The sequence below is a fragment of the Danio rerio genome, chromosome 6 (assembly GCF_052040795.2).
Source record: "Danio rerio strain M-AB ecotype USA chromosome 6, GRCz13ab, whole genome shotgun sequence".
Classification (NCBI taxonomy): Eukaryota; Metazoa; Chordata; class Actinopteri; order Cypriniformes; family Danionidae; genus Danio; species Danio rerio.
The window spans coordinates 60,815,828-60,832,034 of NC_141026.1; the positions used below are offsets into that span (position 1 = coordinate 60,815,828).

The 16,207-nt window shown below is 35.2% G+C and overlaps 3 protein-coding genes and 1 long non-coding RNA gene across 7 annotated transcripts in view; 2 read left to right on the forward strand and 2 right to left on the reverse strand.

The window, feature by feature from the left end:
• Positions 1–6,093, reverse strand: part of kif5ab (kinesin family member 5A, b) — a 64,623-nt gene extending 58,530 nt beyond the window's left edge. For all 3 annotated transcript variants that reach the window (XR_015494311.1, XM_087258168.1, XM_087258167.1), the window contains exon 1: positions 5,736–6,093. Coding sequence is in view for 2 of the 3 variants with exons in the window: in XM_087258168.1 (XP_087114294.1) it covers positions 5,736–5,864 (129 nt within the window). In the remaining variant the exon portion in view is untranslated. The remainder of the gene's footprint in view (positions 1–5,735) is intronic.
• The window catches only part of LOC147843705 (uncharacterized), a 999,056-nt gene that overhangs the window by 861,989 nt on the left and 120,860 nt on the right, over positions 1–16,207 (reverse strand). The gene's annotated exons all lie outside the window — the stretch shown is intronic.
• Positions 1,010–3,543, forward strand: LOC147843711 (uncharacterized). Its single transcript, XR_015494417.1, has 4 exons — positions 1,010–2,014; positions 2,172–2,488; positions 2,538–3,121; positions 3,171–3,543. It is a non-coding gene; the product is annotated as an uncharacterized LOC147843711 (long non-coding RNA).
• dctn2 (dynactin 2 (p50)) overlaps positions 9,622–16,207 on the forward strand; it is a 32,731-nt gene continuing 26,145 nt past the window's right edge. Inside the window, 3 exon segments of one of the 2 annotated variants that reach the window (NM_201166.1) lie at positions 9,634–9,788; positions 12,470–12,538; positions 15,486–15,491. In NM_201166.1, coding sequence (NP_957460.1) covers positions 9,753–9,788; positions 12,470–12,538; positions 15,486–15,491 — 111 coding nt within the window. In that variant the 5' untranslated portion in view covers positions 9,634–9,752. 2 annotated transcript variants of the gene reach the window in all.

The following is a 16,207-nucleotide window of genomic DNA, read 5'->3' on the forward strand; positions in this document are numbered from 1 at the left end:
TTTCAGTGTGCATGTTCTCCCTGTGTTGGCATGGGTTTCCACCGGGTGCTTTGGTTTCCCCCACAGTCCAAACACATGCGCTATAGGGGAACTGATGAACTAAACTGGCCGTAGTGTTTGAGTGTGTGTGTAAATAAGTGTGTATGGGTGTTTCCGAGTCATGGGTTGCAGCAGGAAGGGCATCCGCTGTGTAAAACATATGCTGGAATAGTTTGAATGAATGAAAATCTTAGTATCATTAATACTATATATGTGCTGTATTCTGTGGCTGAGCTCAGTGTATCGTCCTAAAAGCCGTGTCGAGCTGCAGCCCAGATTGTAGCTGTGCATTTTTCGCTGCGTGGCTCGAGCTGAAATCAGCAGAATTGTGCAAAAAAAACTCCCTCTAAGCCTGCAGCGTTTATTAAATCCTGAACTTCTCACCTGCATGTTCAGTTTCTGACTTAATGCAAACAGTTAAACAGTTTCTCTCCCAGTGTTTGCATGTTAATGTGTGACGCTCCTCCTGCACGTAAACTGAATTCACTTTATTTTAATGGCTCACTCTTGATAACATCTATTTAATAATTTAATGACCCAGAAATCCCTTAATGAGCTCTGTTACGCAGCAGAAGCTAGACACAAGACACATTGCAGAATTGTGGAAACATTCATTCATTTTCCTCCGACTTAGTCTCTTATTTATCAGGGGTCACCACAGCGGATTGAACCAACAACTATTTTACACAGTGGGTGCCCTTCCAGCCGCAACCCAGTACTGGGAAACATCCATACACACTCATTCTCACACACACACTCATACACTACGGCTAATATACTGTAGTTGATCAATACCCCTATAGCGCATGTGTTTGGACTGTAGAGGAAACCAACGCCAACACGGGGAGAACATGCAAACTCCACACAGAAACACCAACTGACCCAGCTAAGACTCGAACTAGAGACCTTCTTGCTGTGAGGAGACAGGGCTAACCACCCCTTCCTAAATAGATTAATTCATTTCTTTTCTGCTTAGTCCCTTTTTTAATCTGGGGTCACCACAGCGGAATGAACCACCAACTTATCCAGCACATGTATTATGCTGCGGATGCCCTTCCAACTGCAACCCATCACTGGGAAACACTCACATACTCTTATTCACTACAGACCATTTTTTAGCTTACCCAATTCACCAACTGTGTCGTTGGACTGTGGGGGAAACCGGAGGAAACCAACGCCAACACGGGGAGAACATGCAAACTCCACACAGAAACGCCAACTGACACAGCTAAGACTCAAACCAGAGACCTTCTTGCTGTGAGGTGACAGCGCTACCCACTACACCACTGCGCCACCCCTTCCTAAATAGATGTTTCATGTAAATGTCTATTGAACTTAGTAGAATAAACACACAAAAAAGATGAAGATTAGACTTAATTAATTAATGACAAATGAAGCTGAATGTATGATTCAGGAGGCAGTAAAAAATAGATATATGAGTCTTTAAGTTAATATTTACAAGACAAAATGCCTCTAAATACATATACAAACATGATATAATAAAGGTTTTGCTTCTGAAAAACACCAGAATGTTTTTCCAGAAGACACAAAACGTATCTGTATTTCTACAATCAGCCACATACGTATTTTCAGACACACTATCTTAAATGTGAGCTTCAGAGACGGGTGTGTTTATGCAGCACTGTGAGCCTGTTATAGTTCTGCCAGCGAGATCAATGTGTTTCTGAAAGCGCTTTCTCTCCTGCAGGAGCTTCACCAGATTTAACCTTTGGGGCTTCACACACTATTGGAGACTTCTGGTCATTTTAAATTAACTTGAGCATTTCGTCTACAGTATAAGCACACACACAAACACACACACACATCTTCTCTAGCTGGTTTACTAGTTATATCTCTGCACTATACTAATAACTTCTGTGGTAAATTGTAGTATAATATAGCCTACAGTTGTAGAAAACTTAAGTATTGGCTCATTTGTTTATATTACTGTAGTTATTGTGTTACCATAGCAACTGTAGAATCACCACGACAGATCAATTATTATAGTTGTTGCGTTACCATAGCAACTGTAGAATCACCACGACAGATCAATTATTATAGTTGTTGCGTTACCATAGCAACTGTAGAATCACCACGACAGATCAATTATTATAGTTGTTGCGTTACCATAGCAACTGTAGAATCACCACGACAGATCAATTATTATAGTTGTTGCGTTACCATAGCAACTGTAGAATCACCACGACAGATCAATTATTATAGTTGTTACGTTACCATAGCAACTGTAGAATCACCACGACAGATCAATTATTATAGTTGTTGTGTTACCATAGCAACTGTAGAATCACCACGACAGATCAATTATTATAGTTGTTGCGTTACCATAGCACCACCACAGATCAATTATTATAGTTATTGTGTTACCATAGCAACTGTAGAATCACCACGACAGATCAATTATTATAGTTGTTGCGTTACCATAGCAACTGTAGAATCACCACGACAGATCAATTATTATAGTTGTCACGTTACCATAGCAACTGTAGAATCACCACGACAGATCAATTATTATAGTTGTTGCGTTACCATAGCAACTGTAGAATCACCACGACAGATCAATTATTATAGTTGTTGCGTTACCATAGCACCACCACAGATCAATTATTATAGTTGTTGTGTTACCATAGCAACTGTAGAATCACCACGGCAGATCAATTATTATAGTTGTTGTGTTACCATAGCAACTGTAGAATCACCACGACAGATCAATTACTATAGCTGTTGCGTTACCACAAAAACTGTAGAATCATCACAACTGATTAATTAATATAGTTGCATTACCATAGAAATTGTAGAATCACCACAGCAGATCAGTTATTAAAGTGGTTGCGTTACCATAGGAACTGTAGAATCATCACAACTGATTAATTACTATAGTGGTTGTGTTACCATAGCAACTGTAGAATCATCACGACAGATCAATTAATATAGTTTTTGTGTTACCATAGCGACTGTAGAACCACCACAACAGATTAATTACTATAGTTGTTGCGTTACCATAGAAACTGTAGAATCATCACAACTGATTAATTAATATAGTTGTTGCATTACCATAGAAATTGTAGAATCACCACAGCAGATCAGTTACTAAAGTGGTTGCGTTACCATAGCAACTGTAGAATCATCACGACAGATCAATTAATATAGTTGTTGTGTTACCATAGCGACTGTAGAACCACCACAACAGATTAATTATTATAGTTGTTGCGTTACCATAGGAACTACAGAATCACCACTCACAACAGATCAATTATAGTACTCAAGTATGGCTCAAAATGTCAAAACATTGTTTTATTTACTATGAATTACTTTTTTCAGTATTCAATAATATCTTAATATATTGACTAATGGTCCAGATGGTACCCGGATGAGACTGTGGTATTGGTTTAATCAGACGTTACTGGAGAACAACATACTTGGAAAAACGTGATTGACCAATCACAATCAAGTATTCCAAAGAGCCGTGCAATAATCAGAAATCACAAATTTAATAAAATTGAAAGAAGAAAAAAATCTTGGGAATTTTATCGAAAGCATATTTCATTGTTTCTTGTTTTTTATTAGATATCGCACCGCTTGGAAGAACAGAATTAGTAGAAAAAATCTTGATATAACACAAGTTGCTTTTTAAGCCTCATTGGTTCATCTCGCCCACATAGAAATGTCTTTTATTTTATTTTCATCAATCTGTGAGTCATCAATACAGCACAGAAATATCAAACACATCATTTCAAGCCGTCTCTGGCAGATGGATGAAAATCCCTGTATATTTCAGCAGCACTGGAGCCGATCATGCGTGTGAATGTGGGTGTGTGTGTGTGGGTGTGTGTATGTAAATGAACGGAGACATGGGTTTATCTATCTTTCTATGGGTTTTTCTGCACAAACATGACCTATGTGAGATTTTTCTGTGTATCATCAAGAACACTCATCAGGCCTCTCATAATGTGCATTTTGTATTTTTATACACTGTAAAAATGCTGGGTTGTTTTAATCCAGATCTGGGTTATCATTGGATTAAAAAAAATCACTTAAATGTAATTGAAAAATAATGTATTCATCATTGGGTTTGTCCATATTTGACTCAATATTAAGTTAAAACAACCCAGATTTTTTTTAGAGTGTATGATATTTATTATGAAGTTCTGATTCTGTTTATATTTATAAATGCAACCCCATTTGAGAGTAAAATTAGATTTTCTAGATACATATCTGTTACAAAGAGACCAATATTTTGGAAATATCATGTTGGTGGCTGTTAAAATGAGCATTAAAAATAAGAGAGTCCTACCCTAAATGCATGGATGGAAGTGTTTAAAAATGGAGCAAATAACAGGAATTAAAGCAGAAAATTAATCAATTTATTTTAAAGTGGGGAAAATGTACCAATTCTGCAACATGTCATAGACCTGATCTGATTTTTAGTTAGAATTCGGATGTGATGGATCACTCCTTATATAGTTTTTTATTCAAATTGATATATTATGTTACTAATATTATTGTATTTTATTATTTGTTCCCCTTTCTCTCATTTCTATTAATCTCTTTCTATCTATTCTCATGTATACAACACACATCTGCATGGACACATATGGGATGCATGTGTCTGAGAGAGAAAGAGGATCTACCATGTGCTTATACATACATATGATCTCTGATATGTATCTTAAAAATGCTGGGTTGTTTTAATCCAACACTGGGTCATCGTTGGATTACAAAGTCACTTAAATGTAATTGAAAAACAATGTATTCATCATTGGGTTTGTCCATATTTGACTCAACAATGGGTTAAAACAGCTCAGATTTTTTCCTTTAGAGTGTATGATATTTATTATGAAGTTCTGATTCTGTCTATATTTATAAACGCAACATCATTTAAGAGTTAAATTAGATTTTCTAGATACATATCTCAGTTAAAAAGAGATCAATATTTAGGATATATCATGTTGGTGGCTGTTAAAATGAGCATTACCAAAAATAAGAGAGTCCTACCCTAAATGCATGGATGGAAATGCATAAAAATGGAGCAAATAACAGGAATTAAAGCAGATAATTAATCAATTTATTTTAAAGTGAGAAAAAAACGCACCAATTATGCAACATCTCATAGACCTGATCTGATTTTTAGTTCAATTTCTGATGTAAGGATTTCTCTCTGCATATTGATTATATTTAATACATCTACATTATATGTTATTTTAATACAAATTAATATAATATGATGCTGATATTATTTTATTATTGTTTATATTTATTATTGGTTCCCCTTTTCTCTGATTTTTCTTAATCTCTTTCTCTCTATTCTTATGTATACAACACACATCTGCATGCGCACATATGGGATGCATATGTGTCTGAGAGAGAAAGGGGATCTACTACAGTATGTGCTTATACATACATATGATCTCTGATATGTATCTGATGAAATTGCAATGCTATTGTAGACCTAAATAATACACAGATCATTAATAAAGAAATGCACACTTGTAAGCACGCATGCACATCTGCATAAACGCCACAGCGTGTTCTGCATTTATGCACGAGCGTTTCATTAATACTGAGCAGCCTCCCCATCTGGAGGAGTGTGAAACGTGAAAGTTTGAAAATGCATCTGCGTCACTTTACACTCGCTGTGTGTAAAACCCGAGCATGCAAACTTGAGTAAATGAACTCACCGCGATGATAACAGTGTCGTCCCCCTGGAAGGTGGGCATGAATTTGTCTCCGCGGAGGATTTCGGACTGGTTGAGGGGTCTGAAGCGACACAACACCCTGATATTGCATTCTGCGCTGATATCAGCCATCCTGGAGCACAAGAAACGCAACAGAGGCGCTTATATATATGTGTGTGTGTGTGAGTGTGTGTGTGTGTTCTTCAATAGTCGCAGATGAATGGCGTTCAGTGACGGGTGAAATAAAGCAGAGCTGCTGTTAATCAACGCATGATTAATCCAGGGAGTCCGTGTTAGATGTTCATAGAGAGAACACAGATGATGGTGATCGTGTTCTTGTGGATTTCTCGTGTGTGTGTGTGTTGTGCTGCAGAAGTGCAGTGATGGTGCAGGGATACGGAGACACGCGCTTGGCACAGCGCCGCTTTGATTGGCCGGTGTCTGGCGGGAGGCGGGGACTGTGTGATTGACACTCGCATCAGCACCGCTGCTCTACATTTACAAAAGTACAATCACACGATGAAAACAGCGCAGATCACATCTGCAAGCTGTTTATTATTAATGTTACTTTTCTTTTAGACCAGGGCTGCCCAAACTTTTTCATATAAAGGGCGAAAAACCAAACATCATTGAGAGCTGGTAAAGTTTTCATGGGTTACCATCAGTGGTGGAAAGAGTACTAAAAAAGATACTCAAGTAAAAGTACCATCACTTGCCTAGATATGTAGTGCAAATAGAGTAAAAGTATCTATTGTGAATATTACTTAAAGTATGAGTAAACGTATTTAGGAGTATTTACAATTTGTGGATGTGTGTGTAAACGTAACATTCTGTAGTGCATTTAGTTATTGCCTTGCAAACACACGACGTCAGACGTTTATATTAGGTTAGATTTAGGTTGTGACGTCAGGTGACCAAAATTCAAAATCCAGTGTCTAAAGACAATGATGTCCAATAATGACGTTGATATTTGGTTGATTTTAGGTTGTGTTTTTAACAGTGGTGGAAAGAGTACTGAAAACTCATACTCAAGTAAAAGTGCCATTACTTGCCTACAAATGTAGTGCAAATAGAGTAAAAGTATCTGTTGTAAATATTACTCAAAGTATGAGTAAAAGTATTCAGGAGTAGTGAGCATTACACTGTGTAAAGCTGATGCGTTTACATGTAATTTGTGGATGTGTGTGTAAACGTAACATTCTGTAGTGCATCTAGTGATTGGATAGCAAGCACACAACGGCAGACGTTTATATTAGGTTAGATTTAGGTTGTGACGTCAGGTGACCAAAATTCAATATCTAACCAGCGTCTAAGGACGACGTTATTTTGATGTCCATTAATGAAGTTGATATTTAGTTGATTTTAAGTTGTGTTGGAAAGTGACCAAAATCCAACGTCAAGCCAACATCTTAAACCAGCGTCAAATTGACATCAAATACTGACATTTATTCATCAGGTATGGCAACCAAAATCCAACATCTGATAGACGTCATAGTGGTTGTTTTCCTGTCACTATTTGAATAAGTTTCTACCTGTAGTAGCTAGCTCAACCATTAGGGGGTCAACCATTATCTATGTATTGAGTTTTTAACAGTGGTGGAAAGAGTACTGAAAACTCATACTCAAGTAAAAGTGCCATTACTTGCCTACAAATGTAGTGCAAATAGAGTAAAAGTATCTGTTGTAAATATTACTCAAAGTATGAGTAAAAGCATTTAGGAGTAGTGAGCATTACGCTGTGTAAAGCTGATGCGTTTGCATGTAATTTGTGGATGTGTGTGTAAACGTAACATTCTGTAGTGCATTTAGTGATTGCCTTGCAAACACACGACGTCAGACGTTAATATTAGGTTAGATTTAGGTTGTGACGTCAGGTGACCAAAATTCTAAATCTAGCCAGTGTCTAAAGACAATGATGTCCAATAATGACGTTGATATTTGGTTGATTTTAGGTTGTGTTTTTAACAGTGGTGGAAAGAGTACTGAAAACTCATACTCAAGTAAAAGTGCCATTACTTGCCTACAAATGTAGTGCAAATAGAGTAAAAGTATCTGTTGTAAATATTACTTAAAGTATGAGTAAACGTATTTAGGAGTAGTGAGCATTACGTGTAAAGCTGATACGTTTACAATTTGTGGATGTGTGTGTAAACGTAACATTCTGTAGTGCATTTAGTGATTGCATAGCAGGCACACAACGGCAGACGTTTATATTAGGTTAGATTTAGGTTGTGACGTCAGGTGACCAAAATTCTAAATCTAGCCAGTGTCTAAAGACAATGATGTCCAATAATGACGTTGATATTTGGTTGATTTTAGGTTGTGTTTTTAACAGTGGTGGAAAGAGTACTGAAAACTCATACTCAAGTAAAAGTGCCATTACTTGCCTACAAATGTAGTGCAAATAGAGTAAAAGTATCTGTTGTAATTATTACTCAAAGTATGAGTAAAAGTATTCAGGAGTAGTGAGCATTACGCTGTGTAAAGCTGATGCGTTTGCATGTAATTTGTGGATGTGTGTGTAAACGTAACATTCTGTAGTGCATCTAGTGATTGGATAGCAAGCACACAACGGCAGACGTTTATATTAGGTTAGATTTAGGTTGTGACGTCAGGTGACCAAAATTCAATATCTAACCAGCGTCTAAGGACGACATTCTTTTGACATCCAATAATGACGTTGATATTTGGTTGATTTTAAGTTGTGTTGGAAAGTGACCAAAATCCAACGTCAAGCCAACATCTTAAACCAGCGTCAAATTGACATCAAATACTGACATTTATTCATCAGGTATGGCAACCAAAATCCAACATCTGATAGACGTCATAGTGGTTGTTTTCCTGTCACTATTTGAATAAGTTTCTACCTGTAGTAGCTAGCTCAACCATTAGGGGGTCAACCATTATCTATGTATTGAGTTTTTAACAGTGGTGGAAAGAGTACTGAAAACTCATACTCAAGTAAAAGTGCCATTACTTGCCTACAAATGTAGTGCAAATAGAGTAAAAGTATCTGTTGTAAATATTACTCAAAGTATGAGTAAAAGTATTCAGGAGTAGTGAGCATTACGCTGTGTAAAGCTGATGCGTTTGCATGTAATTTGTGGATGTGTGTGTAAACGTAACATTCTGTAGTGCATTTAGTTATTGCCTTGCAAACACACAACGTCAGACGTTAATATTAGGTTAGATTTAGGTTGTAACGTCAAGCCAACATCTTAAACCAGCGTCAAATTGACATCAAATACTGATATTTATTCATTAGGTATGGCAACCAAAATCCAACATCTGATAAGTGCCGTAACGATGACATCCAAAAAAAAACGTCAAGCTGTAACATCATTAGATGTTGATATTTGGTTGATTTTAGGTTGGATGTTGGACATTGACGTCAGCCTGACGCTGAGTTCTGATGTCAACCCTATTTTCATTTCAAAACAAACGTCCCCATGACGTTAGGGTACAACGTCAATCTGACGTCATGTTGATGTCCTGTGCCTGCTGCGGTTTTAAGGCCATTACGGTCATCACACAGTAAACATCCGTCATATTGTAAGGATTTTAGTTATTTAGTTATCCACAAATAAATCAATTCCTAAGTTATACTGATACGTTTATACTACTACTACTTGGGACAAAAAGAGTTTAGTGTAACTGCAAATGAAAAATAAATGAAAAATTGTACTAAAAGGGTGAAAATCCTTCCTTAAACCTACTAATAAAATCATTGCATGGATAATATCTATGTAATATTTTGATATGGTTTTCTATTACTATATAATTAATTATGTATTTTTTAATATCTGATTAGGGTATCATAATAAACCTCACCCCTGCCGTTCTCGCGAGACCGTGCGAGATTTTGTTTTTGAATGACGTCACATCTGTCATTGTGGAAGCAGGCGGCCTGTGTCAGCGTCATCCGCTTCATCCAGCGTTTATATCTCATTTATATCTACAGTAAAGCAACTTATTAATAGGTATTTATATTAAATTACTTGTCTCCAGCGTGCTGCAACAATGGCCGACCCGAAGTACGCGAACCTGCCGGGCATCGTAAGTGTTTTATTCAGTCCATCACCACAATAACAGACCTCAGGGTTAGCATTAGCCTCCAGGCTAACGGGCTGAGCGGCTGATAGCGGAACACTTATTTATACAAAACAAAACATATTTACGGACTAATGAAGAGTTATGAGTGAATAAAACATGCGGGAGGGTATTAAACTAATCAACTGATTTGAGACCCGGAGTTATTTCATGTAACGGCTCATGTCTGATACTCCACATAACTGACAGAACTTATAAATACCGGCTGTTTAATAAATAAATGACTGCTTTTCTGCTCTGTCGTCTGCATGTTGTGTGAAGAGTAATCTGCACAGTTGTATTTTGCATGCATGAATATAAGAAATATATGTGTGTGTTAAGGGCGTTGGCCAGATCGAGGACTAACTGCTGGAATAAAATGACGTTATTGTAATATCTCCTGTTATTGCAGGGCTTTTGGTTGCTTGTTATAGAGGTAAATTTGGTTTTATATTCGCACATTTGTTCATTTAGCAGTCTCTATATTGTTTGCCATGTTACTTTGAATATTGAGTCTGAATTAGCATGCAAGTATGACTTCTAAACAACATGAACACTGTCTAATTCACTTTAAACAATGCTGTACTTTAATAGTCATTGGCTGCTAATGTGATTTCTCTATTTAGAATTTGCAAGGAATACTTTTCTGAAATTATATTATAAGTAGAATGTCTTAATATCCCAATATAAAACCAAATTTACCTCTATGTTATGTTTTGTGTCTGTTTGTGTTGTTTACTAGAGCATGACCACCATTCAATATTGATCAGCCATGTCTGGTTTTCAGTGGTGGTGTGGATGTTTACATTTGGTTCTCTTCATCTTTAAAAGTTCCATCCGTGTTTTTATTTTAGTAATCTCGTGTTTTAGCGTTATATTTTTAAGAATCGTTTTTAAGTAAACATCTTTAACGCTGTCATATGGGCTTGAGAAAGATTTTAATATTTAATTTATTTAGTTTAGTTAAAAATATGAGAAAGTTTCAAATAAACCTATTGTAATTTAGCATTGTTATTTCACTAGATGACAATTGTTGAGGATAATGAGTGTTTTCGTTTGTTGTGAGTGAAAATCAGGGCTATTCCAGCAAATGTTGATTTGTTAAACTCTTCTGAACATAAAAAAGATGTTATTGTGTCTAAAAAAAAAAAAAAAAAAAAATATATATATATATATATATATATATATATATATATATATATATATATAACGCTGGAATTGCTCACATATATATATGAGCAATTCCAGCGTTATGGATGTGACATTTGCAGTAAAAACTCAACATATAAATTGACAGAGAAAGTATATGTTAACATTATATTAAAAAAATTTATTATATTTTCTAGAGCAACTAGCCACAGAGTTATGGGAGCAGAAAAATATCAATCTGTAAACGTGTTTTTTACTTTAAATGAGGAAAATAAGAATGTGTTATGGATGTGACAAACAAAGTCTGCGAGTTTACAGTATACAACACACTTTGTAGAAATTATGTGAATTAAACTGCCCAACCCAAAAGAAATAATGCGAATCAAAAGGATTAGAGTCGGCTCTCTATAAAACAAAAATGATTGGTTTTATTTCATTTTATATTTTCACATTTCTGAGGAAAAAGTGTCGTTATGGATGTGACATCTCTCTGTTATGGATGTGACGCATGTGAAATTACCATTTGTATGACTTTGGTAAATCAAATAGAATAGTTTGAAAACATTGACAGATGCATTTTTGAGTATTTTTAAAGTACTGTAAAATACTTGCTTACACAAAAAAACGCAGAAATGGTTTCCGTATTTTGGTAAAAACGTAATTTTTTTTCATGGCAAGGTTGACATTTGCACGGAATTGCTCTTATTTATATATATATATATGCCTCTGACAACAAGAATTTTTTTTATTACATTCATTCATTTGTTTTATTTTTGGATTAGTCCCTTTATTAATCTGGAGTTGCCACTGCAGAATGAACCGCCAACTTATCCAGCACATGTTTTACCCAGCGGATGCTCTTTCAGCCCCAACCCATTACTGAGAAACACCCATACACTCTTATTCTCACATACTCATACACTACGGACAATTTAGCCTACCCAAATCACCTTTACCACATGTCTTTGGACTTGTGGAGGAAACCCAACGCCAACACAGAGAGAACATACAACCTTCACACAGAAATTCTTACTGAGCCAAAGCTCGAACCAGCGACCTTCTAGCTGTGAAAAAAAAAGCTCTAATAGACAACATTTTATTTTAAGTTTGAAAGAAATGTCATCAGCACATACAACACAAAAGTCTCAAATTTATACACTTAAATAATGATGTTTGCTGTTTGTTCAAACTACTTATTTAAAATGAGCTGAAATGACACAATTCTTGAGTTTTTTTTGGGAGGGGGGGGGGGGCAACTTAATTATCTTATGTTTAATCCACTTAAATTTGTAAAAACTAATAAGTTAACATAAATCGTCTCAACATAAATCCGTTATGTGGAACTCAGCATTTTGTACAGTGTAACTGTAAATCATGAGTGTAGAGAAACTGAGGATTTTTAAGTGGTCTCCTAATTTTTCACGTAGCTCTATTTAAATATGCATACATGCACATTATTGACACAACATTAATATGGTGACATCATTTCCTCCTTCCAGGCCTCCAACGAGCCTGATGTTTACGAGACGAGTGACCTGCCGGAGGATGATCAGGCGCAGTTTGAGTCTGTGAGTATCTGTGTGTGCTTGCGTATGTGTGTGTTTCTGTGTGGGTGTAGTTCACATTTGAGCTAATTATACTCTCCCTCCTCATTCACTAACCCACCATCACTGTTCTGGATGCTAGTTTGTGCAAGTAAGACGTCAATGTTTTCTAACAAAGTAACTGCATGGGTTGAAATCTTCCTGCCTTTCAGCTGTTTTCTAGTCAGGGCAGTTGCTGAATTAGCAGTAGACTGTTGTTGGATTTATCTGAGCTAGAAACAGGTTCTTATATTGCTAGTTTTGCCTGTGTGTGTGTGTGTGTGTGTGTGTGTGTGTGTGTGTGTGTGTGTGTGTGTGTGTGTGTGTGTGTGTGTGTGTGTGTGTGTGTGTGTGTGTGTGTGTGTGTGTAGTTGAGTATATAAAGGTATAAACAGGTTGAATCCTGCTAGACCTAATTATGATGAATAATCTCAGTGAATCAGTGACTGGATTTACAGTCCTTTATTAAGTTTAAACATGAAATGAATTGTATTCAGGGTTGCTAGTTTTTAATTGTAAACATAATTATGTTTGTATGTTGAAATATTAAGCATTTGGACAGATGTTTAGCTGTTGAAATGTATTTTTTGCGGGAAGAAATTGTGATCATTTGACTTATTTTCCTTGCTAATTTAATATAAATAGATGTATAGAATTGTGTGCATTCCTAATTCCCCTTTAGGGCTGCACAAATTAGTGAGAAAACAAATCAGAAAATAATTTATTAAGATAAAATGTAATATTTAAGAAGCATTAAGTGCTTATTTGTAAAGATACAAGACCAAAGTTATTTTGATTATATTTATCAGTATGAAAATAAAACATAAATATGAATAAAACATTTGTATTATTTTTTATTTGTGATTTTTCGATCAAATTTTAACCTGTTATTAATATAAAATATGACTTGAGTAAAATAAAATAAGTATCAAATTAAATGTAAAAATATTGTATTATATTATTTTATTTGTAAATATAATTTATTAATTGAATTTTTTTTAAATAATATTAAAGTATTATATTAAATTAAAATATTAAATACAAATGCATTTAATGTCAAACAATTATAAAATATTGCATTTTACTGTACAACTGAAATATTACAGCACTAATATTTAATGTAATGAATCTAATTTGTTCTACTTTTTTGGGAATATATTGAAAAGTTAAAAGTATTTGTTCCAAAATGCACACAATAGGAGCAGTACTTACTCTGAAACGTCAGTGAAATTGCAGCATTTGCATTATTATAATTGCACTAAACAGTGTGATGATTCTGTTGTTTAGTTTGATGAATGGTGCAGCCCTTCCTCTCTCCTTTTCTGCTGAATATGTATGTAACTCTAGCTGTTCATCACTTCTCTCATCCTCCTTTTTCTTCCTCTTCCTCCTGAAGTGATAGAATCTATGTCCCGAGCTGTAGATTCACCTCAGAAAAGCACCACTGATATTTGTTACACATGAGCGACACGCATAAACCCAGAGCCTGTTCCATGATGGAGGATTAACAAACTCTGGATATAGGCAAAACCAAACCAGTACAGTCAGGCATTGTTGGTACCACAGATGTTAAAAAAGTATAAATCATCTAAAATAATTAGTATAAATAATATTAGCTAAAATCAGAGGATTTTATGTTTAAAAGTGTTTTACTATGTAGTCTATTGATTACCTATAGTTGAAGTCAGAATTATTCGCCCCCTTTATTTTTTTTTTTCTTCTTTTTTTTTTTAATATTTCCCAAATGATGTTTACCAGATTCAGGAAATTTTCACAGTATGTCTGATAATATTTTTTTCTTCTGGACAAAGTCTTATTTGTTTTATTTCAGCTAGAATAAAAGCAGTTTTTAATTTTTTAAACAACATTTTAAGGACAAAATTATTAGCTCCTTTAAGCTATATATTTTTTCGATAGTCTACAGAACAAAGCATCATTATACAATGACTTGCCTAATTATCTTAACTTGCCTAGTTAACCTAATTACCCTAGTTAAGCCTTTAAGTGTCACTTTAAGCTGTATAGAGGTGTCTTGAAGAATATCTAGTCTAATATTATTTACTGTCATCATGACAAAGATAAAATAAACTTTTAAAATTAGAGATGAGTTATTAACACCATTATGTTTAGAAATGTGTTGGAAAAAAGGGGTGATGATATACAGCCATATTGCAATGCTACAAGTGTGATATTGCGTTTATACAACAGTTTGATGGGATAATCGTATGTTTAAAAAAGAAAATCAAACACAGAGAGTCTCAAAATATTTTTGTATGAGGAACTACTTTCCTCACATGTGTGTGTGTGTGAATAAAATATATATATATATATATATATATATATATATATATATATATATATATATATATATATATATATATATATATATATATATATATGTGTGTGAATAAAATACACATACACACACACATATGCATACATATAAATGTTTGTGTTAATAACCTTAACCATAAATAGTAAGTATATTAACATTTTCATGTGAACTATTCCTTTAACTAAATATCCAGCTAATCCTGCTTGATGGTTCCGGATCTGTATGTTAGGGTTCTGTTGCGCAAAGCCTCCACTAATCACAATAGTCGTCTATAAGTATTTATGTGTCCATAAGATGATCAGATGTAGTAAATCCAGGCCTGTGAGTGTGTCTCCATTCAGGATCAGCTGTATAACCCCACCCCCCACCCCCCACCCTATGGCTCTAATTAACAGCCTTTGATGAAATCAACAATAAAAGCAGTGATACTCACAACGCTGCGCTGTGTTCTGCTCTCCCTCCAGCTCTTGATGTGGATGTCATATGATAATAATAACTACATTAATATCCCTCTGTCTGCCTGTCTTCTCCTCCTCCTCCTCACTCTCTTCTGTTTTTCTCTTTCTCTTTTGCTCTAACTGTCTTTGGGGACCCAAGGAGCTGGTAAGAGTTTCTGATTCCCCTTTAACACACAGTAACTCCTCTAAAACTCAGTGATTTGTGCATGCACGTCTGTGAGCTCCACACAAACACACACACACACACACACACACACACACACGCATGTCTGGACTAATGCTTCTCCTCTCTTGAATTAAAGGAACACTTCACTTTTTATTTTTGGAAATAGACTAATTTTACAGCTCTCCTACCCGACCGGTCGAACAGTGTTTTACTAAATAACCAATGTGGTATATGCACCGGGACTTTTCATCTTTAGTAACCCTGCTCAAGCAATTCCAGTGAACTGCCATTTTTTTTCAGCGTTTAAGATCTGATTTCTTAAAAAACTCAGTGATCTTCACTGCCTGATTGGGATTCAATATAATGTGGGTGTCAGGCCAGACAAGAAGCACTGCATTAAATGACATTGTTCAGCATCATGCCTTTAAAATATGGATATTTACTTTACCCCAGTATTTTTAATGGAGTTTCTGCACTCGTCTGCTGCTACTGACGGCTCTTGTGTTTAAATACTCATCTCGTTATACGCTTCTGCAACTAAATAAATGCTTAAGTCTATTTAACTGATTTCAATTTAATTAATTATACATTATCAATGCTGTAATAGGAAATATGAAATTGGAAATAGTCACATTAACCTTTAACCGGAAGTTTATCAAAAATGCTTGCTTAAAGCACATTAAAGAACTAAAAAA